General features: G+C 44.7%; 1 protein-coding gene and 1 non-coding gene across 3 annotated transcripts in view; both read left to right on the plus strand.

The window, feature by feature from the left end:
- LOC120914280 (zinc finger protein 726-like) overlaps positions 1-22,006 on the plus strand; it is a 54,227-nt gene that overhangs the window by 6,605 nt on the left and 25,616 nt on the right. For both annotated transcript variants that reach the window (XM_040324904.1, XM_040324905.1), the window contains exons 2-4: positions 6,097-6,145; positions 14,874-15,006; positions 16,271-16,369. In XM_040324904.1, coding sequence (XP_040180838.1) covers positions 6,143-6,145; positions 14,874-15,006; positions 16,271-16,369 — 235 coding nt within the window. In that variant the 5' untranslated portion in view covers positions 6,097-6,142. The remainder of the gene's footprint in view (positions 1-6,096; positions 6,146-14,873; positions 15,007-16,270; positions 16,370-22,006) is intronic.
- On the plus strand, positions 15,136-15,241 carry LOC120914788. Its single transcript, XR_005743795.1, has one exon. It is a non-coding gene; the product is annotated as a U6 spliceosomal RNA (small nuclear RNA).

Consider the following 22,006-nt stretch of genomic DNA (forward strand, 5'->3'; position numbering starts at 1 on the left):
GGTGCGTACACTCTGCAGGAGCGTGCCCATGGGTCAGGCGGACTTTTTGTCTGCTGGAGACCTGTCATTGTCTAGTACAGAGGAAGAACGGGGATCTGCCAGTGTAAACAAGCAGGACCCCGTTCTGCCAGATGACATGTTAGAGATCTTCTGTTCCCAGGGATCGGGAACAGTGATCTGTCATGTCCCTGGCAGTCCACCCCCCCCCCCCTACATTAGAACACACCTAGGGAACACACTTGGCCCCATAGTGTTAACCCATTCCCTGGAAGTGTACTTTTTACATTGATCAGTGCATTTTTATAGCACTGATCAATGTAATGTCACAGGTCCCCAAAAAGTGTCATTTAGAGTCAGATTTTTCTGCCGCAATGTAGGCGTTCCGCTAAAAATCACAGATCACTGCCATTACTAGTAAAAACTATATAATTATATTTAAAAAAAAAAGGTGTTCACCCTAATGCATCCCATGTATTAAAGTGGATGTAAAGCCACTCCCATCTTTTCTAAACTCCTACCATAGTGCTGATCTATAAGGATATAGATGCCTCTTGCATGTATCCTTACCTGTCAAATGTCTCCCCTCTGTTATAAGAACTGAAAAAACTGCAGATTCTGTGGGTGGGTCTGTTGTCTGGAGCTCTGTGGGTTGAGCCGTGATGTCAGTAGACTCCCTGCCCTCCTCTACACTCCCCTTGTCAACATGCATTTTTTCCTATGTATTCCTTACACTACATTCTGCTATGATCACTAACATCCAGTCAAAATCCAGAAAAGGAGTGGGGGTGGGAATTAAAAAAAAAATGCTTGTCTCCAGGCTAGTGCATGAGATATGTAAATCGCCTGTCACTCACAGCAAGGGGGCGGAACGGACCAAGGTTTTTTTCTGTAAGTCCGTTTTATTTCACTGAACAATAAGAAGATTGCTCAGAGCTGGATTAACTCTGTGGCAAGACTGGGCACAGATGATAGGAAATATTATACTGTACATTGTGACATCAAAAAAAGAAATAAAACATTTTTGGTTTACATCCACTTTAAGGTGAAAAAACTTCTGACAGTGACCGCCCCCCCCCCCATCCCCCACGTTTTACTCACCTGAGCCTGTTCGCTCCCTCGGTGGAGATGCGCTCTTACTCTCTGCCCGTTGTCTCTGCTCTTGATTGGATAGATTGATGGCAGCGCAGCCATTGGCTCCCACTGCTGTCAATCGAATCCAATGGCACCGGTGGGCGGGGCCAAGTCCGGCTTTCTGTGTGAATACATGCAGAAGCAGGACTCGGAAGCGTGCCCGCATTGGTGTCTACCAAGGAGAGCGATTCTTCATTGTGGACACCTGCTGCGGAGAGGAGCTACCAGCCCCGCTGGGGGACCCCAGAAAAGGATGATCGGGGACACTCTGTGCAAAACTAAACCGCACAGTGGCGGTAAGTTTTGAAAACAGAGTTTACAAACCCTTTTAAAATCCCTAAATCTATCCCATTGTTTGTAGACGTGATAACTTTTGGGCAAACCAATTAATATACGCCTATTGCGATAAAATAAAAAAAAATGGGTGTAACATGTTATGAAAGGTGAACTTATCCTTTGAGATGCTGGTGGCAGCACCCTAGAAGCCACTTAAAGGGGTTTTCCACCTTTTTTTTTTAAGTTTATTAAAAGTCAGCAGCTACAAAAAGTGTAGCTGCTGGCTTTTAATAAACTGACACTTACCTGCTCCACGGCTCCAGCGACGCGCCGGCCGGGTCTCCGCTCCTGGCCGGCGTCTTCATTCTTAGTGTGGGCACCCGGCAGTGACAGCTTTCGGCTTCACGGCCGGGCACCCACTGCGCATGCGCGAGCGGCAGTGCGCATGCGCCTGTTTGATTGGACAGGCGCTCGCCTACAGGGAGGGGCTGTGAAAAGGCGATTAAGCTAATCGCCTTTCCAGCCCCTCGGCGGAAGGAGGAAGTGGGACAGGAAGTCCCCTTCTCCTGAAGCCCCCACTCCCCCCCCAAAAAAAAATTACATGCCAAATGTAAGGGGGCGAGGAGTGGATTAAGCGGAAGTTCCATTTTTAGGTGGAACTCCGCTTTAAAGAATCGGCTCGGGTGAGGACATCGCAGGATCCCTGGACAGGTAGGTGCCCTAATATTAAGTCAGCACCTACAGTATTTGTAGCCGCTGACTTTTAATTTTTTTGGGGAGGGATACTGGAACTCCTCTATAACTGTCTTTTTCTTCACTGGCTGTAAAGTCGTCTGATTATTTTTACAGTGTGGGCAGTGTGCCCCCCCCCCCCCACTCCATGGTACCAACTTCTGGGAGCACAATAAATGTTCTCGGGATGGTGGGTTGGAGGAGATTGGAAAACATCCTCTGCTGTCTATGATCGCCGGTTCACACTAGAACTTGCAGTTTTGAAAGCCCATTCATTTCAATGGGCTGCCAATGCTAGGGAGTCTGCAACGCAGGCACTACTTTTGGAAATCGCACCGCACCGAAACGCATCGTACTGTGGCATTTGTGTCAGTCGGAGACTCTATTCACATGTAACTGCTCAGATAAGGGTCACCATGCATCGTACAATCTCTGTACCATCCATTTTTGATTTACCAAAATTGTGTAATGGGAGGACACCGCAAAACTATCCAATCCAATTTGTATCCAATCAGACAGACCCTTGTACTTCATATTTTGTGGTAGATCTAAAGCATATTTAACAATTCGATTGGCCATATTAAAGTGATGCCAAGTACACACTGTTTAACCACTTAAGGACCGCCCCACATGCACATACTGCGGCAGGGTGGTGCAAAATCATGTACCTGTACGTGATTTATTTATTTTTTATTCTTTGAATCTGGGGTGCTCGCCTGCGCTGCCAGCGACCTTGCTTCAGCTGTGATTAGACACAGCGGGAGCCAATCAGTGGGTCCAGTTGACTCGATGTCCGCTGGGAACTAGGCGATTGTTCCAAGATGTAAACAAGGCATATCGCCGTTCTGTTATTAACCTCTTTCTTACCGGGCCATTATAAAATGACGCCAGCAGGAACCCTCCCTCGATCCGGGTGGACGTCACATGACGCCCATTCTTCCCGGCAATCTAGGGCGGCACCGCTCGTGACCCGGCGCGCGTGCCCCGCGGCCGCGATGTCCGCCGGGCACCCACGATTGCCGGTGATCACGGCAGGAGTGTGGATCTGTGTGTGTAAACAAACAGATCCACCTCCGGTCTCCTCCCCTTCCCCTACAGTTAGAACACACTTTAGGGAACATATTAACCCCTTCAGCACCCCCTAGTGTTAACCATTCACTACCAGTCACATTTACACAGTAATTAGTGCAGTTTTATAGCACTTATCGCTGTATAAATGTGAATGGTCCCAAAAACTTCACGGTCACAATAAAAATCTCAGATCGCCGCCATTACTACTAAAAAAAAAAATGCCAGAAATGTATCCCCTATTTTGTAGACACTATAACTTTTGCGCAAACCAATCAATATACGCTTATTGCAATTTATTTTATTTTTTTAACCAAAAATATGTAGAATACGTATCAGTCTAAGCTGAGGGAAAAAAAATGTTGTGTGTTTTTTTTTTTTTTTTTAATTGTCGCTCTTTTGTTTATAGCGCAAAAAATAAAAACCGCAGAGATGATCAAATACCACCAAACGAAAGCTCTATTTGTGGGAGGAAAAACATATAGATTTCATTTGGGTACAGAGTTGCATTTAAAATGCAACAGCGCTAAAAAATAAAAATTGGTCTGGGCAGGAAGGGGGTGAAAATGCCCTGTATGGAAGGGGTTTTAAGGTTTGTTTTTTATTTCTAAATAGGTTCCTTTTAAGCTAGTGCATTGTTGGTTCACCTACCTTTTCCTTCCATTTCCCTTCTATTTTTTATTTTCCCTTTTCCTGAATTTCTCACTTCCTGTTTCTCCTCAGTAAGCTTGCCCCCATCTGGCTGGGGGTTAGTCAGCCAGAACAGCTTACTGAGGAGGAACAGGAAGTGATAAATTCAGACAAGGGGGGGGGACATTTAGAAGAGAAATCGAAGGAAAAGCTAAATGAACCAACAATGCACTAGCTTAAAGGAACCTATTTAGAAAATAAAAAACGATCCTTTACAACCCCTTTAAAGGGTTTGTAAAGGAATTTTTTTTATCTTAATAGCTTCCTTTACTTTAATGCAGTGCTGTTTTCATGTCCTCATTGTTCGTTTTTGGTCTCAAGTTGCTGTAATGCTTCTCTGAGCTCCACACATCCTGGTTGTCTGTTTCCTGATAACCACAGTACTGGGAGCTTTCGCTCTGTGGTCACTAACTTCAAGGAGGTGTGATTACTGTGTGTCTAAAACCCCACAACACCTCCCCTTTGGATCAGTTTAGTTTTCCAAACCATCACTGCTCTATGGCTCTGTACAGCAGAGAGGCAGGAAACAACATGCAAAAACGAAACTAGAAACTACAGGTACATTATATGATTGATTTTTATCTAATTTTAATCGTTTTTAAAAGAAATCAATTAACTATTATGTCTCTATACCCTGTAAACAGTCATTTCAGCATAACATTTTTTTTTTATTTACAACTCCTTTAAAGCGGGGGTTCACCCTAAAACCTCCTATATACAGTTACATCCAGCATACTGCTGACATCAACAGTATGCTGGATTTTGATTTATTTTTTCAGCTGTACTTACGTTTTTTTGCGTTCTATTCACCCGGCTCCCAGGTTCTCGCTCCCCCAGGGAGTAGGCGTTCCTAAGACGTCCCAGGAGACGATTGACGTGCGGGTAAAGCGCGTCATCTCCTTCCGAAAATATCCGAGGAAGACTCTTCACTTTACGGCGCCTGCGCAATCAGCTCTACATGGCAGGCGCAGGCGCCGTAAAGAGCCGAGTCCCCGTCGGATATTTTCGGAATGCGTGACGCGCTTTACCTGCACGTCAGTCGTCTCCTGGGAGGATCAACACTCACTCCCAGGAGACATTGCGCAGAGCACCCCGTCGGGGGGGGGGGGGGAGGAGCGACACGCCCACTCCCCGCAAGGAAGAAGACCCGTAAGTGAGGCTGAAGACAGGTAACTATACACATTTAAAAAAAAAATGACAATGCTACAAGCCTTTATTAAGGCTGGAGATAGGTTAGGTAAAAAGTTAATTTTGAGGGTGAACCTCCGCTTTAAGGAAGAGAGCGAGCTTGTGTTTTTGCTAACCAGTAACATGGATCGCTGTCCTACCATTAAACCATCCCCTACACCATGGGTCTTCAAACTACGGCCCTCCAGTTGTTCAGGAACTACAATTCTCATCATGCCTAGTCATGTCTGTGAATGTCAGAGTTTTACAAGGCCTCATGGGATGTGTAGTTCCACAGCAGCTGGAGGGCCGTAGTTTGAGGACCCCTGCCCTACACAGTAGGAAAGCACTCCCAGGGATCACATTTACCCTTTGATCGCCCCTGATGTTAACCCCTTCCCTGCCAGTGTCTTTAGTACAGTGACAGTGTATATTTTGTAGCACTGATCACTGTATTGGTGTCACTTGGTGTCTGATCTGTCCACCACAATGTTGCAGTCCTGCTAAAAATGGCTGATCGCCACCATTACTAGTAAAGAAAAAAATTCCCTCTTTTGTAGGCGCTATGACTTTTGCACAAACCAATCAATATAAGCTTATTGAGATTTTTTTTTTTAAGGGGGTGTGTTTTATAGCAGAAATTAAAAAATATTTTTCAAAGTTGTCGGCCTTTTTTGTTTATAGCGCAAAGAAATAAAAACCGCAGAGGTGATCAAATGCCACCAAAAGAAAGCTCTATTTGTGGGAAAAAAAGGACAATTTAATTCGGGTACAGAGTCGCACAGCCATAAGATTGTCAGTTAAATCAATGCAGTGCTGTATCGCAAAAAATGACCTGGTCATGAAAGTGTGTGTGTGTGTGTGTTTTTTTTATTATATCTTTTTTTATTATTTACAATTTTTTTCTGTACTTGGCACAAGTGAAGCCGATTACTAGATTGTGCCCAAACACACTGCAGTGCACATGGGGTTAAAAAAAAAATACATGTTTAGTAAATTTGTAACTGTTGCCTATTTTTTTCTTCTCTGCAGGAATTCGTAAAACAGCTGCCTACTACAAAGCACAGTGGACCGGGGGATGGTGAGTGTTCTCTGCTCCTGGCGTTTGTTGGAAAAGCAAATATTACATACAGTGCGTTTTTAATTCAATGTTTTTTTACCTGAATTGTATGTGATGGATCAGAACACAATAGTCTAAGTCGGTGAAGTAAAATTAGAAAAATATATACATAAAACTATTTTTCAGAAATTAAAAACTGATAATTGGCATGTGCGTATGTATTCACCCCCTTTGTTATGAAGCCCATAAAAAGCTCTGTGCAAAACAATTACCTTGAGAACTTGCATAATTAGTGAAATGATATCCACCTGTGTCCAATCTAAGTGTCACATGATCTGTCATTACATATACACAACTTTTTGAAAGGCCCCAGAGGCTGCAACACCTAAGCAAGAGGCACCATCAGCCAAACACTGCCATGAAGACCAAGGAACTCTCCAAACAAGTAGGGGATGTTAAAGTGGAGTTCCGGCCACAATTTCACTTTTTAAATATAAATACCCCTGTAATACACAAGCTTAATGTATTCTAGTAAAGTTAGTCTGTAAACTAAGGTCCGTTTTGTTAGGTTGTTACAGCATTTAGACACTTTATAAAATAGAAATTGACTGGGGCCATCTTAAGTGTGGGCATCATGAAGCCAGACTGTATGACTTCCTGGATTTCAGCCTTGCAGATCTCACACATGCTCAGTGCTGCACAAGCAGTGTAATAGGTTTCAGATCAGGTTTCAGCACCTGTACTGTCCAAGTCACATGATTCTTCGAGGCTGGGGAGTGCACAGACTCCTGGAAAGTTACACCCACTACATTCCCAGGAGTCCGTGCGGTGTAGGTTAGGAAGCATTAAGCACCTAGGTGCAGGAAGTGGGAAGATTAACTATTCTGCCTAGCAACAACACTTTGAAGGCATCTAAAAAAAAAATTTTCTTAAAGGACTAATGACATTTTTTTAAAACTACTGATGTAATGTTATATTTATGGGTGGAACTCCACTTTAAATACAAGTCAGGGTTAAGTTATAAAAAAAGTATATGATGATCCCATAAAAAGTCTTTGATAATCTCTAGGAGCACCATCAAATCTATCATAACCAAATGGAAAGAACATGGCACAACAGCACACCAAAACTCACGGACCGGGCAAGGAGGGCATTAATCATAGGGGCAGCACAGAGACCTAAGGTAACCCTGGAGGAGCTGCAGAGACTGGAGTATATGTACATAGGACGACAATAAGCTGTATGCTCCATAGAGTTGGGCTTTATGGCAGAGTGGCCAGAAGAAAGCCATTACTTTCAGCAAAAAACAAAATGGCACGTTTTTGAGTTTGCGAAAAGGCATGTGGGAGACTTCCAAAATGTGTGGAGGAAGGTGCTCTGGTCTGATGAGACTAAAATTGAACTTTTTGGCCATCAAAGAAAAGGCAATGTCTAGCGCAAACCCAACATATCACCCAAAGAACACCATCCCCACTGTGAAACATGGTGGTGGTGGCAGCATCTTGCTTTGGGGATGTTTTTCAGAAGTCGGGAATGGGAAACTGGTCAGAGTTAAGGGAAAGATGGATGGTGCTAAATACAGGGATTTTCTTGAGCAAAACCTATACTACTCTGTGATTTGAGGCTAGGATGGAGGTTCACCTTCCAGCAGGTGGTTTAAAGGGAAACATGTAAATGTGTTGGAATGGCCTAGTCAAAGCCCAGACCTCAATCCAATAGAAAATCGGTGGTCAGATTTAAAGATTGCTGTTCACAAGCGCAAACCATGCAACTTGAAGGAGCTGGAGCAGTTTTGCAAGGAGTAATGGGCAAAAATCCCAGTGGTAAGGTGTGGCAAGCTCATAGAGACTTATGCAAAGTGACTTGGAGCTGTGATAGCCGCAAAAGTTGGCTCTACAAAGTATTGACTTTAGGGGGTGAATAGTTAAGCACATTGACTTTTTCTGTTATTTTTGTCCTATTTGTTTGCTTCACAATAAAAAAATAAAAAAAATCTTCAAAGTTGTGAGCATGTTTTGTAAATTAAATGATGCAAATTTTCAAACAATCCATGTTAATTCCAGGTTGTGAGGCAACAAAACACGAAAAATGCCAAGGGGGTGAATACTTTTGCAAGACACTGTACCAAAAAACGGTATTAAAATACAAACTATCAAAACATGTGTCACTAATATTTGGTGTACTCTAATAAGGAGGCGAGGGGTATAGTGGGTCCTCACAGGACACGATGTTTCGTGGGATTCTATTGCTTCATCAGGAGGATAGTATCTGGAATGGAGTAACAAAATGTAAAAGGTAATCAAAGAAACATAAACGCAGAAAATTTATAGTAGCACAAATAGTGAATAGGGAAGGGGAAACATGCTTACCCATAGACCAACACAAAGAGCCAAGATCGAGGCACCGCCGACATTACCCTACGGCAAATATGAGGGAAATATACAGGTGAATGGATAAATCCTCTGTAGCATAAAGTATATGAAGGAGCACGCATGCTCCGAACACAAGCTGCTTTGCCATGCCTCCTGCTCTTCACTTACGATGTGCTGAAGTGCCTACCACCCGACCAGCTGATTTCCCCCCCCCCCTGCAGTCCCGGAGCCTCGGACACCACCAAAGCGGCCGGGACCTGTGATCACCTACGTCCAGCTGAAGGGATACCAGTCACTAGCGTGGATGTGTACAACATGCTTTTACTGCTGCTATGTGAGTTTGATACCACACATTAAACCTGATGTTTTTAACCCTATGCTACACTCAGATCGGCACCGCTTCCTTTCCCCACACATCTCGGGATTGTTTTTTTTTTTTTTTTTTTTTTTTTTTTTCCCACTCTTCTTTGCAGATCCTCTCCAACTCATTAAGGTTTTGAGGCTGACATTTTTGTAGCTCGAACCTTCAGCTCCCTCCACATATTTTCTATGGGATTATGGTCTGGAGACTGGCTAGGCCACTCCCCGGACCTTTTTAATGTGCTTCTTCTGGAGCCACTCCTTTGTTGCTTTGGCCATTTGTCATGCTGGACTACCAATCCATGACTCATTTTCAATGCCCTGGCTGAGGGAAGGAGGTTCTCACCCACGATTTGACACGTGATGCAGCAAAGTTGTCCTGTCTCCTTAACAGAACCCCCCCCCCCCCCCCCCAATCATGCTTCCACCTCCCATGTTTGACAATGGGGATGGTGTTCTTGGTCAAGGCAGCATTCCTTCTCCTCCAAACACTGCAAGTTGAGTTGATGCCAAAGAGCTTGATTTTTGGTCTCCTCTGACCACAACACTTTCACCCATTTCACCTCTGAATCATTCAGATGTTCATTAGCAAACTTCTGATGGGCCTGTACATAACCTGTCTTGAGCAGGCGGACCTTGCAGGCACTGCAGGACTTCAGTCCTTCACTGTGTAGTGTGTTACCAATTTTTTTTCTTGGTGGCTATGGTGCCAGCTGCCTTGAGATCATTGTTCTCATGATCATCGGATCTCCACGAGGTGAGATCTTGCATGGAGCCCCAGACCGAGGGAGATTGACGGTTATTTTGTGTTTCTTCCATTTGCGAAAAATCTCACCAACTGTTGTCGCCCTCCCACCAAGCTGCTTGGCAATGTTGTGTAGCTCATTCCAGCCTTGTGTAGGTCTACAATCCCGTCCCTGACATCCCTGTACAGCTCTTTGGTCTTGGCCATAGTGGAGAGACTTGAATCTGATTGCTTCTGTGGACAGGTGTCACCTGGGAGCCAGAAATCTTTCTGATTAATAGGGGATCAAATACTTATTTCACTCATTAAAATACATCCATTTTATAACTTTTTTTTTTTTTAAATCTTTCTCTATATGTCTCGTTATTTCTTTAGCAATTGGTGCCGGTTCACACTAGTGCGATGCCGGGCATCACATTTTAATGCGCACCACATTGCTGTGCAGATCACATGCAATGTCTGTGTGATGCGAATTTCAGCCATACAAACCGTATGGCTGAACTTGCATCACATTTGGACCAAACTCTTGCAGGACCTTTTTTTTTTTTTGATCCGCACCAAAGTTGGATTGCATGTGATCTCATTCTGCAAATCGTGCTGCGTTATGCAAACTGCTTGCTGGGTGTCATTAACTTAACATACACTCTGCAATCAGTTCGCATGAACAGGTTTGTGATTTGGATGGGGTGCGAATTTGCTGTGAAATAGCGCTGCATCTAGTGTGAACCGAGTCTTAAGCAGGTAAAAGCTCTGGAGTTGATTCTAAGTGTGGTATTTGCATTTGGAATCTTTTGCGGCGAACTTACATCATGTGTTCAAAGAAGCTGTCCTTGCAAGTGAAGCAGGCTATTGTAAGGCTTCAAAAATTAAACAAATCCATCAGAGATAGCAGCAACATTAGGAGTGGCCAACTCAACAGTTTGGTACACTCTGAGGAATGAAAAACGCACTGGTAAGCTCAACTGGCCTGGTCCACGGAAGACAACAGTGGTGGATGATCGCAGGATCCTGTCTATGGTAAAGAAAAAGCCATTCACAACATCCAGACAAGTGGAGGATATTCTCCAGGAGGTAAGCGTATCATTGTCAAAGTCTACAATCAAGAGATGACGTCACAAGAGCAAATACAGAGGGTTTACCACAATGTGCAAACCATTCATTGGCCTGAAGAATAGAAAAGCCAGATTAGACTTGGACAAAAAAACATAAAACAAGGCCATACCAATTCTAGAAAAGTATTCTTTGGACGGATGAAACTAAGATTCTGTACCAGAATGACGGGAAGAAAAAAGGCTTGCAACAGCTTATGATCCAAAGCACACAATGTCATCTGTAAAACATGGTGGAGATTGCAGTGTGATGGCATGGGCATGCATGGCTTCCAGTGGCACTGGGTCATTTGTGTTTTATTGAGAAGACGGAAGCAGCTGGATGAATTCTGCAGTGTTTTAGAGATGTACTTTCAGCCCAGATTCAGCCAAATGCAGCAAAGTTGATTGGATGGAGCTTCACAGTACAGATGGACAATGAGCCAAAACACACTTCAAAAGTAACCCAGGAGCATTTGAAGGAAAATAAGTGGAATATTCTGCAATGGCCAAGTCAATTGCCTGATCTCAACCCAATTGATCATTCATTTCACTTAGGCTGGATTCACACATATGCATTGTTAGTGCTTTTTGCAGATTTGCACTACAGTCTATGAAAATCTGCAAAAAGCACTAAAACTACATAGGTGTGAATCCAGCCTAAAGGCAGAAAGCCCCACAAGCAAAGAACTGAAGACTGCTGCAGTTGGAGCCTTGCAAAGCATACGAAAGGAGGAAACCCAGTCTTTGATGTCCATGGGTGCCAGACTTCAGGCAGTCATTGCCAGTATAGGATTCTCAACAAAATATTATAAGTTAACGTTTTATAAAAACCGTTGCAGTCCCTAAAATTTGTACTTGCTATTTATGTTCAACCCCTTGCATTAAAGCTGAAAGTCTGCACTTCAAATTCATTTAGATTGTTTGTTTGTTTTTTGTTTTAATATTCTGGTGGTATACAGAGTGTATATGGACCTAACTATGTGTGTGTATTAGAGCTGCACAATTAATCGTCAATCGTTATCACGTGTTGTTTTTTTATATTTTATTTTTTTTTATTTATTTTTTTCCCCAATCTTTGGTATGCAAAGAATTTTCTCTCTGCTCTCAGTCTAAAGTCAAAGTCTGGGCAGTCTGCCAAGTTTTAAAACATGCTATCAGTGGAATGTTAAGTCTAAACATTGTATCAATTTGAGTTTTACATCAAAGGAATAGACTTCTGTATGTAAATTAGGAAAGTTTAACCACTTAAACACCAAACCTTTTATTGACAATTCTTTTCAAGTTCAAATCCTTATTTTATTTTTTGCTAGAAAATTACATGGAACGCCCCCAAACATTTATTTTTAGAAAAAATTACTTTAACCACTTCTATACCAGGCACTTGCGCACCTTCCTACCCAAGCCAATTTTCAGCGCTGTCGCAATTTGAATGACAATTGCGCGGTCATGCTACACTGTACCCAAATGAAATTTTTATCACTTTCTTCCCACAAATAGAGCTTTATTTTGGTGGTATTTGATCACCTCCTGAGTTTTTTTTTTTTTTTTTTTTGCGCAACAACTAAAACTTTTCTGTTAATTTTTTTTTGTAAATACTGTAAGTTTTCTTCTTCAATTACGGGCACTGATATGGCGGCACTGGTGGGCACTCATGGGCGGCACTGATGGGTACTTATGGGTGGGCATAGATGGACACTGAGGGCTGGCACTGGACACTGAGGGGTGGCACTGATGACGTTGCTGGGCATCACTTCAGTCAGTGCCCATGTTGCCAGTCAGTGCCCATTTGTGGGCACTGATTGGCATCGATCGTGCTCTTTTTTTTTTTTGCCTATTATTTCTCTATTGGGCACTCAGCCAACAATCAGCGCGAATCCCCCCTGTCAGGAGAGCCGCCGATCAGCTCTCCTCTACTCACGTCTGTCAGACGCCAGTGAGGAAGAGCCGATCAACGGCTCTTCCTGTTTACATCGTGATCAGCCGTGATTGGACACGGCTGATCACGTGGTAAATGGCCTCCCCCGGAGGCTCTTTACAGAGATCGGAGGTGCAGGATGTCAGACTGACACCTCGCATCACTGATCGCTGCGCGCCCCCACGGGAGCGCGCAGGCATGTAATCCTGCTGGATGTCAATAGACGTCAATTTACTATTGACTGGACGGGAAGTGGTTAATGAATTTGGGGGGCGGGACAGTAAAGTTGGCCCAATTTTTTTTTTGTATAATGTGAAATATTTTATGCCGCTAGAATCGTGATCTTTATTCTTGATAAAAATAAATTGTGATTCTCATTTTGGCCAGAATCATGCAGCTTGTGTGTGTGTGTGTGACTGCTGCTATTTTATTCAGGGGGTCTGCTTTCAGAAGAGAGACTCGCCCCGTCCTCAACTGCTCATGTTCGGCCGGCTTCTCTGGTAACACTAAGCAAGAAAAAATTTCTTAGTATACAGTGGGGGAGATGTCGACCATATTAAAGTGGGAGAGATGTCTGTGGATATTGCAGTGGGGACTATATATGGTGGTGATCCAAAAAATGTATGTGCGTTATAATTGAAATTTAGTCGAAAATCTATATCTCTCTAACTATCCATTATATATAGCTACTTTATCTGGTATGAATTAACACGAGTAAAAGGCAAGCTCTCTATAGTACTGGCCAAGTGCCCATAAGCTGCATGGTGGTGTGATATCAAAGTTCTGTCAGTACTGGTTAATTATAGATCTGAGTTAACAATGCCAAGCATTTCACCTCTGAGACTTGTGAAGGCCGTCCTGTGACCAGCCAGAGCAACTAAACCAAAATTCTTATAATGTGTGGACATCTAAGGGCTCATCCACACTATATGCAGTGACTGGCGTGTTTCTGTGTCCGATCAATGGCAGTCACTGTAGGGGCAGATAGGAAAAAATCTGTCCTGTTCATACTACAAGGGTGGGTTTGCAGCGGAGGTGCACAGAAATTACTAAAAATGTGACAATAAAAAGTTAATTAAAAAAAGTTTAAAGCAATATTAAACGCAAAAAGCAACCTTTTTTATTTTTTTATTGCTGCTTCCCAATTCTTTGATGTGATGACCGTGTGTTTTTTTTTTTATATGGGTTTAGACAGTTAGAGGGGTTGATTTACCGAAGGCAAATGGACCGCTAGTTGCTTCAGAGCTTAGTAAATGAGGTAAAGCTTCACTTTACAAAGAATACCCAATCACATGCAAGGGAAATGAAAAAAAAACAGCATTTTTACTTGCACGTGATTGGATGATGGAGTTCATCAGGGCTCAACTCATTTTACTAAGCTCTGGAGCAACTGCACTTTAGTGCTACGTCCTATTTACCTTTGGTAAATCCACCTCTAAGTCTGTTGCAGATTAGAGCTTGTTTGTTGTAACTGATTATAAAGTATTAGCTAGAGTTTGACTTCAGTTTGTTAGTACAGTAATACCTGGGATTACGAGTAACGAGCATTTCGCAATACGAACTATTATTAAAAATAAAAAATCCTGACTCGGTTTGCGAGTGTCTCGCAAAACAAGCAGGATTTGAGCCTGTGCAGTACCGCATTTGGCCAGAGGTGATCCCCGGAGACTGCTCGGAAACCCTCGAAGAGGCTTGGGAACCGAGTGCATAAGAGTCTCTCCGGCGCCCCCCACCTCTGGCCACATGTTGTACTGCATACAAAAGAAGTCAATGTGAACAAATTATCTTTGTTTCCATTGACTTCTATGGGGAAACTCGCTTTGATATGCAAGTGCTTTAAATTATAAGCATTCTCTTGGGATGGATTATGCTCGTTATCCAAGGTTCTGCTGTATATCTAAATCTGCTAGTACATTTAGCACTCCCCTCCCACCAGACTGACAGTGCTGCTGTCCAAAGGTTCCCTCTGTGCTCCTTCATCCAGGGTGGATACGGGCCTTAATACAGGAGATGTGTTACTGGCCAGATATCCCTGTGAAAACAGGGGGGGGAAGGATGTAGCCTCCACATCCTAATGATTGATACGCTGTAATATATTATTTAACATTTTATGGTTTTGGATTTAATACCGTTTTAACTATGCCTGCCTATGTAAAAATGCAAAGCGCCGCTTTACTGCCAACACACAATGTAGACCAGCCTGCACAAATGGACCGTTGTATTGTGTAACCATAACCCTGTGCATGTTATTTTTCTTTCTATGTAGGATCTGGGTGTTAAAGATTTTGAGGATGTGGCCATGTACTTTTCGGAGGAGGAATGGCGCACACTAGGGGAAGGACAGAAAAATCTTTACAAAGATGTGATGATGGAGAATTACCAGGCTCTAAGCTCCCTTGGTAAGTAAGAGGATATGATTTAGGCTGGTAAGGCTGATGTATCTGAACTCTTATACAGCAAGCAAAGTGTACATATCTGGATGTTATAATCTTGCTGTGAGAAAAGCCATTGGTTTACTACCGTTGCTTTAAAGCCCCCTTTTTATTTTTTTTATACTAAAAATTGTAACGATGAGAAGATTAGCATAGCCCCTGCTCAAGGATGACCCAAATTTGTAAAGCGTTCCATAAATAAAAATAAGTCTCCAAGAAATTAAAATTCTAATTGTAGGTTATTTAGGCAATTCCACAATTAATATCAAAATGCATGCAGCTAAACTCTGAAAAAGATTGCATCAATTTAACCTGCATAGGTGTGTCAGGGGGAAAAAAACTTAGTTTTGCTCTATTGCCATTTTTGAAAAGCAATCAGGCAGGCATATAGAAAAAGACCAGGCTTTCTGGAACAATGTGCTGTGGACTGATCACTGACCAGAGGTGTTTGGTCACTGAATATAGCATTTCAGGAGAAGAACCTCATACCAACTGTGAAGCATGTTGGTGTAAATTGTATGGTTTGAACCTACTTTGTGCTTCGGGGGCCTGGGCAACTATATTATCATGTCCACTATGATTTCTGCATCATATCATGGTGTGCTTTATAAGAATGTAAGGCCATCTGTCCAAAAACTGAAGTTCTACTAGAAATGGATCTTTCAATATAATGATTCGGAGCATGCTAATAAATTCTGCAATAATTGCTAAAAAAAAAAAAGGGGGATATGGAGAGCCCTAGTGAGAGGCTTGATTTGGATCCCATTGAAATGCTGTGGGTGGATTGGTTTGAAAACAAGCAGTTCATGCATGGAAACCCACAAACCTCTTGCAAATGGAGGATGATTTGCATGGAGAGGTGGTCAGAAGAGACTGGTGGGCAGTTATACAAATGAATTTCAAGAAGTCATTTCTGCTTAAGGGGCAATACCTGCTTTTGATGCAAAGGGTGTACTTACCTGTTCAACAGTGCACTATTACGTCTATTGATGGTTTTGTTGAATAAATGATTGCAAAGATTTTTTTTTCATTGTGTTTTTTTACTCAAGTATATCACCTTTTTATCCGTAGGCACTGTCTTGTGTATCCTTTTCTCCTCGGTAGACACTTGTTGATACTCCGTTCTTGACAGCCAGTATCAAGCTTTATTTTTATTACCAGGTAGTTGGTAATATGCAGGGTTTAAAGTCTTTGTCCAAATAATGCTAACTGCATTCTTTATTGGTTTCAGAAAATGCCTGCAGAAAGCCACAAATGATCTGTAAAGCAGAGCGAGGGAAGGAGCCGACTGCAAAGAGTCAGCTGCAATGTGAGGAGGAGACCCCAATGGGTTAGTACAGAAATCATCATTCTTCAATTTAAAGTGACTAAACTTTATTTTCTTTATCGTTACATCACGGGACACAGAGCGGCATTCATTACTATATGGGTTATATGGAGTACCTTCAGGTGTAGACACTGGCAATCTTCAAACAGGAAATGCCCCTCCCTATATAACCCCCTCCCATAGGAGGAGTACCTCAGTTTTTTCGCCAGTGTCTTAGGTGTTAGACATGGTTTAGCTTGCCTCCGCATCCTTGGGATTAGGTGAGCTACCGGTTCTGTCCAAAAAAGCCTGCGCGCTAAAGTGGTCAGTAACCGCACCCCAAACCCTTGGGGTATAGCCCATAATGCTTTCTTTTTAAGAGAGCTGGACCCTGGGCCCAGAACTTAGAAAACCTTTGGGGCGCCTAATGTTTTCTGTTTGCCAGGGTGCTGTATGGGCCCAGGACAGTGGATCCTTCATGGAAGAAGAAGGTTCCCAGGGCCTGAAGGTCTAGACATCCCCACGGAGATGGGGGAAGATTGGACCTCTTGCTTGGCAAAGTCCTGCGGCATGGAGCAGGTAAGTAAGGGGAAAAACCTGCGGGGCTTGGCTCTTAGCAAGTTTTTTCTGGGAGGTCACAGGGGACATGCCTAAGGTTATGCATTGCATCTGGCAAACCAGTCACATATCATGAAGATAGGATGGCTCTATATGTTATATTTCCCCATAAAAAGTGACCTCCCTGGTAGTGTTGGAAAAGCTGTGAGTGGGGCCTTTTATGTACAAGTGTATGTGTGTGTCAGAGAGCTATGCTTACCTGCAAGCCTCCAGGCGATGCTCTATCCAGTCCTCTCCCTCATGCCTGCAAGGCAGGCAAAACGCTGACCTCCTCGTGTGTTCCAGGCCTGCGGCTGCAGGGACAGAGAGGCCCTTCCTCCCAACCCCCCCCCCGTTGACGGGCGCGCGCGCGGTGCGCGTGCACGTGTTATAGACGCATTTGGCGCCGTTTTAGCTGGGGGGGAAGGGCGGGTCAGTGGTTTAAAGGAAGGGGCGGCCCTTCCTTAGATGCCACAGCTCATTCATTTCTCTGGCTTAAGGGAGGAAGGACTGGAGTGAAGCACGGGGCGCTGAGGACACACAGTGGCCAGAAAGAATACTACAGTCTTCAGAAGATTGTGGTTTAGCCTAGGAATAGGCTGGTTTTCTTTTCCATCTCATAGTCTTTTCTTTGGCAATACTACTCAGGGGGATAGAATGTTTTTTCTTGCCTAGATTGAAAAAAAAAAAAAAAAAAAAAGAAGAAAAGTTTTTCTTTGAAAAAAAAAAAAAAAAAAAAAAAGTGTCATCTAGGGTAGAGGAAACATTTTTTATTCCCCAAACAGGTGTTTGGGCATTTAACTATTTATAAGTCCCAGGTACCAATAAGTAGCAGGTGTACCTCGGTATTGTACCATGGCATCAAAGTCAGAGGGTACAAAAGGTGGGGATTCCCCCGCAGAATCTGAGGTCTCGGATAAAGCTATGCCGCTGCTTTCCCCACAGGGAGCCTTTGGGCCATCAGGGTCTGGGGCTAGAGCTGACGCGAGTCAACCCAATCCTAAGGTGGTCACGGAGGAGGTGTTTCTCACCTCTTTAAAAGAGATGCGGAGAAGCATGGGAGAAATGATAGCCGCAGCCATGCAGGGTAGTAAGCGGAATAGATCTCCGTCACCCGTGCGCGGACCCTCGGAAGAGGAGGTCCTTTCCTCTGGGGAATTGGACGACCTCTTGGACAAGGACCAAGTAGGTTCAGGGATCGAAGATCCGGATACAGAGGAGTCTGGGGCAGTCTCCCTGAGGGAGAGCTGGTGGATTCAAGGCTTGACGGACTTGGTCCATAAGGCATTCAACCTGCCTGTACCAGATCTCCAGGTATCGACGGTTTCAGCTTTGGGCTCACTGAGGGCGCCTCAAAGCAGTGCTGTGTTTCCGATCCATCCTCTATTGGAGGGAGTCTTGTTCCAAGAGTGGAACAAACCAGACAAGGTTTTCTTTCCACCTAAGAAATTTTCTGTCTTATATCCTATGGAAGAAAAGTTTTCCAAGAGATGGGCTTCTCCTGCAGTAGACGCAGCCATCTCATGTGTTAACAAATCGTTAACATGTCCTGTAGAAAACGTACAGGTTTTCAAAGATCCAGTTGATAGACGCTTGGAAGCCCTACTTAAGAACTCCTTCACTTCTGCAGGGGCAGTAGTACAGCCAGCCGTGGCTGCGATTGGAGTCGCTCAAGCTTTATCGGATCAAATGCTTGAACTTATTCCTGCCGAGCAGGCAGAAGAATTTTCGGATGTCCCTAAGGCCATATGTTTTACGGTAGACGCAATCAAGGATTCTATCCAACAAGCGTCACGTTTATCATTATCCCTTATCCATATGAGAAGACTCTTATGGTTAAAAAACTGGGAGGCTGAGCCCCCATGCAAGAAGCTCCTGGCAGGGTTTCCCTTCCATGGAGGACGGCTCTTCGGAGAGGACCTAGATAAATACATTCAGACCATTTCAAGCGGCAAGAGTACTCTCTTGCCAACTAAGAAGAAGGTTCAGGGACCTGCGTTTAAACGACAGTCCTCCCCTGGGCAGGGGCCCTCTAATGCCAAGCAGTATCGACGGCCTCCTGCAAGAACAAACTTCGGCTTCAACAGCAGATCACAAGGACAGGCTGTTAGGGGCAAGAGGCAGTGGTTTCGCAAGCCAGCAAAACCAGCCCCCAAGTCTACCTCATGAAGGGGCGCCCCCACCCACGAAGGTGGGGGGAAGGCTGCGACTCTTTTCGGGGATTTGGGAAGCCAGCATTCCCGACGAGTGGGTACGGTCTTCCGTGGCCACAGGCTACAAGCTAGAATTCCTAAGGTTTCCTCCTCCTCATTTCCAGGAGTCGAGGATTCCAAACGATCTGGAGAAAGGAGCCGCATTAAGTTCGGCTCTAGATCATCTACTTTCCCAGGAAGTAATAGTAGAGGTACCAGTCCTGGAACAGGGGCTGGGTTTCTACTCCAACCTATTCATCATCCCAAAGCCCAATGGAGATGTCAGGCCAATTTTGGACCTAAAGATGGTAAATGCATACTTAAAAGTCCGCTCATTTCGGATGCAATCCGTGCGGTCAGCAGCTGCCACACTCCAAAAGGACGACTTCATGGCGTCCATAGACATAAAGGATGCCTACCTTCATGTTCCAATTTATTAGCCACATCAAAAATTTCTACGCTTTATGGTGGCTTCGCGTCATTTCCAATTCGTGGCGCTTCCCTTCGGGTTGGCTACGGCCCCCCGGGTGTTCACGAAGGTTCTAGCTCCAATCCTAGCCAAGCTAAGGATCCAAGGGGTCACGATCCTAGCATACCTGGACGACCTCCTAGTCATAGACCACTCGTCTCCCGGCTTGGAACGAGCAGTGGCCCTCACGGTCCAATACCTCGAGAGGTTCGGCTGGGTCCTAAATCGAGAAAAGTCAGCATTCCAGCCCACAAGGCAGTTGGAATATCTCGGCATGAGATTAGACACGGAACAACAAAGGGTGTTCCTACCTCTGAGGAAGGTCAAGGCCATCAAGGAATTAATCCTACTGGTTCTAAGCAAGAAAGAACCGACTATTCGCCTATGTATGAGACTACTAGGCAAGATGGTGGCCACATTCGAGGCGGTACCATACGCCCAGAGCCACACTCGCATCCTGCAGGCAGCCATCCTGTCAGCATGGAGCAGAAGGCCACAGGCCTTGGATATCCCGTTGCCTCTCTCATCAAGAGTCCGGCAAAGTCTGTGTTGGTGGTTAGACCCTCAGAATCTACTGAAGGGAAAATCTTTCAGCCCAGTGGCTTGGAAGATAGTGACCACAGACGCCAGCCTGACGGGCTGGGGAGCGATTGTGGATGGTTCCACTCGCCAAGGTATTTGGGCAAAGCCAGAGAAGCTTTTACCCATCAACATCTTGGAGCTCAGAGCTGTTCGACTAGCCCTCAGGGCTTGGACGTCGAAATTGCAGGGGCTCCCGGTGAGAATTCAATCAGACAATGCCACGGCAGTGGCATACATAAATCACCAAGGGGGGACCAGGAGTCAGGCCGCTCAGAGAGAAGTGAGCTTGATTCTCCTATGGGCAGAGGCTCATGTGCCCTGCATATCGGCAATATTCATTCCCGGAGTGGACAACTTTCAGGCGGACTTCTTAAGCCGCCAGACTCTATGGCCGGGGGAATGGTCTCTGCATCCACAAGTCTTTCAAGCACTCTGCCAAAGATGGGGAGTGCCGGACGTGGATATCATGGCATCGAGACTCAACAAGAAGCTAGACAGGTTCATGTCCCGCTCAAGGGATCCGATGGCCTGCGGAACCGATGCTCTGGTTTGCCCTTGGCATCAGTTCAAGCTTCTTTATGCGTTTCCCCCGCTCCAGTTACTACCCCGCCTGCTGCGCAGGATCAGGGTGGAGCACATACCAGTCATCCTGGTAGCTCCAGCATGGCCCAGAAGGGCTTGGTACTCACTAATCCTAAGGATGGTAGTGGGAAACCCTTGGACTCTTCCTCTACGGCCAGACCTGCTATCGCAAGGTCCGATCCTCCACCCTGCCTTACGGCATCTAAATTTGACGGCCTGGAAGCTGAATCCTTGATTCTCAGGGGTAGAGGTCTGTCTCAGAAAGTAATCTCTACCCTAATCAGAGCCAGGAAACCGGTCTCTAGGGTGATTTATCACAGGGTCTGGAAGGCCTATATAGGCTGGTGCGAGTCCAAGCTATGGCTTCCTCGCAAGTTCACCATAGATAGAGTTTTAAGTTTTCTCCAGCTAGGAGTGGATAAAGGATTGGCATTAAGCACAATCAAAGGACAGATTTCTGCCCTGTCAGTGTGGTTTCAGCGGCCGCTGGCCACCCACTCGCTGGTTAAGACCTTCCTTCAAGGGGTCTTACGTATTAAACCTCCAGTTAAATCCCCGCTTTGTCCGTGGGATTTAAATCTTGTTCTGTCGAGTTTACAGAAACAACCGTTTGAGCCGTTGGCTGAAGTTCCTTTGGTTCTGCTGACAAGGAAGTTGGTATTTTTGGTTGCCATAGTTTCCGCAAGAAGAGTTTCGGAACTGGCAGCCTTATCCTGTAAGGAACCATATCTTATATTTCATAAGGACAAGGTCGTTCTCCGCCCTCATCCTTCCTTCTTACCGAAGGTCATATCCAGTTTTCATTTAAACCAGGATTTGGTATTACCATCCTTCTTCCCTAAACCTACTTCCAGAAAGGAAGGGTTGCTGCATACCTTGGATATTGTCAGGGCCATGAAGGCCTATCTTAAAGCTACAGAGAAGATCCGGAAAACAGATGTGCTGTTTATTCTACCGGATGGGCCCAAGAAGGGGCAGGCAGCTGCAAAGTCCACCATTTCTAGGTGGATTAAGCAATTGATCACTCAGGCCTACGGCTTGAAAGGGTTGCCTCCTCCAGTATCATTAAAGGCTCATTCTACTAGAGCCATGGGCGCCTCCTGGGCAGCACACCACCAGATCTCTATGGCTCAAGTTTGCAAGGCGGCAACCTGGTCTTCTGTCCACACATTTACAAAATTCTATAAGTTGGACGTAAGAAGGAATACTGATACTGCCTTCGGGCAGGCAGTGCTGCAG

The sequence above is a fragment of the Rana temporaria genome, chromosome 9 (assembly GCF_905171775.1).
Source record: "Rana temporaria chromosome 9, aRanTem1.1, whole genome shotgun sequence".
Lineage (NCBI taxonomy): Eukaryota > Metazoa > Chordata > Amphibia > Anura > Ranidae > Rana > Rana temporaria.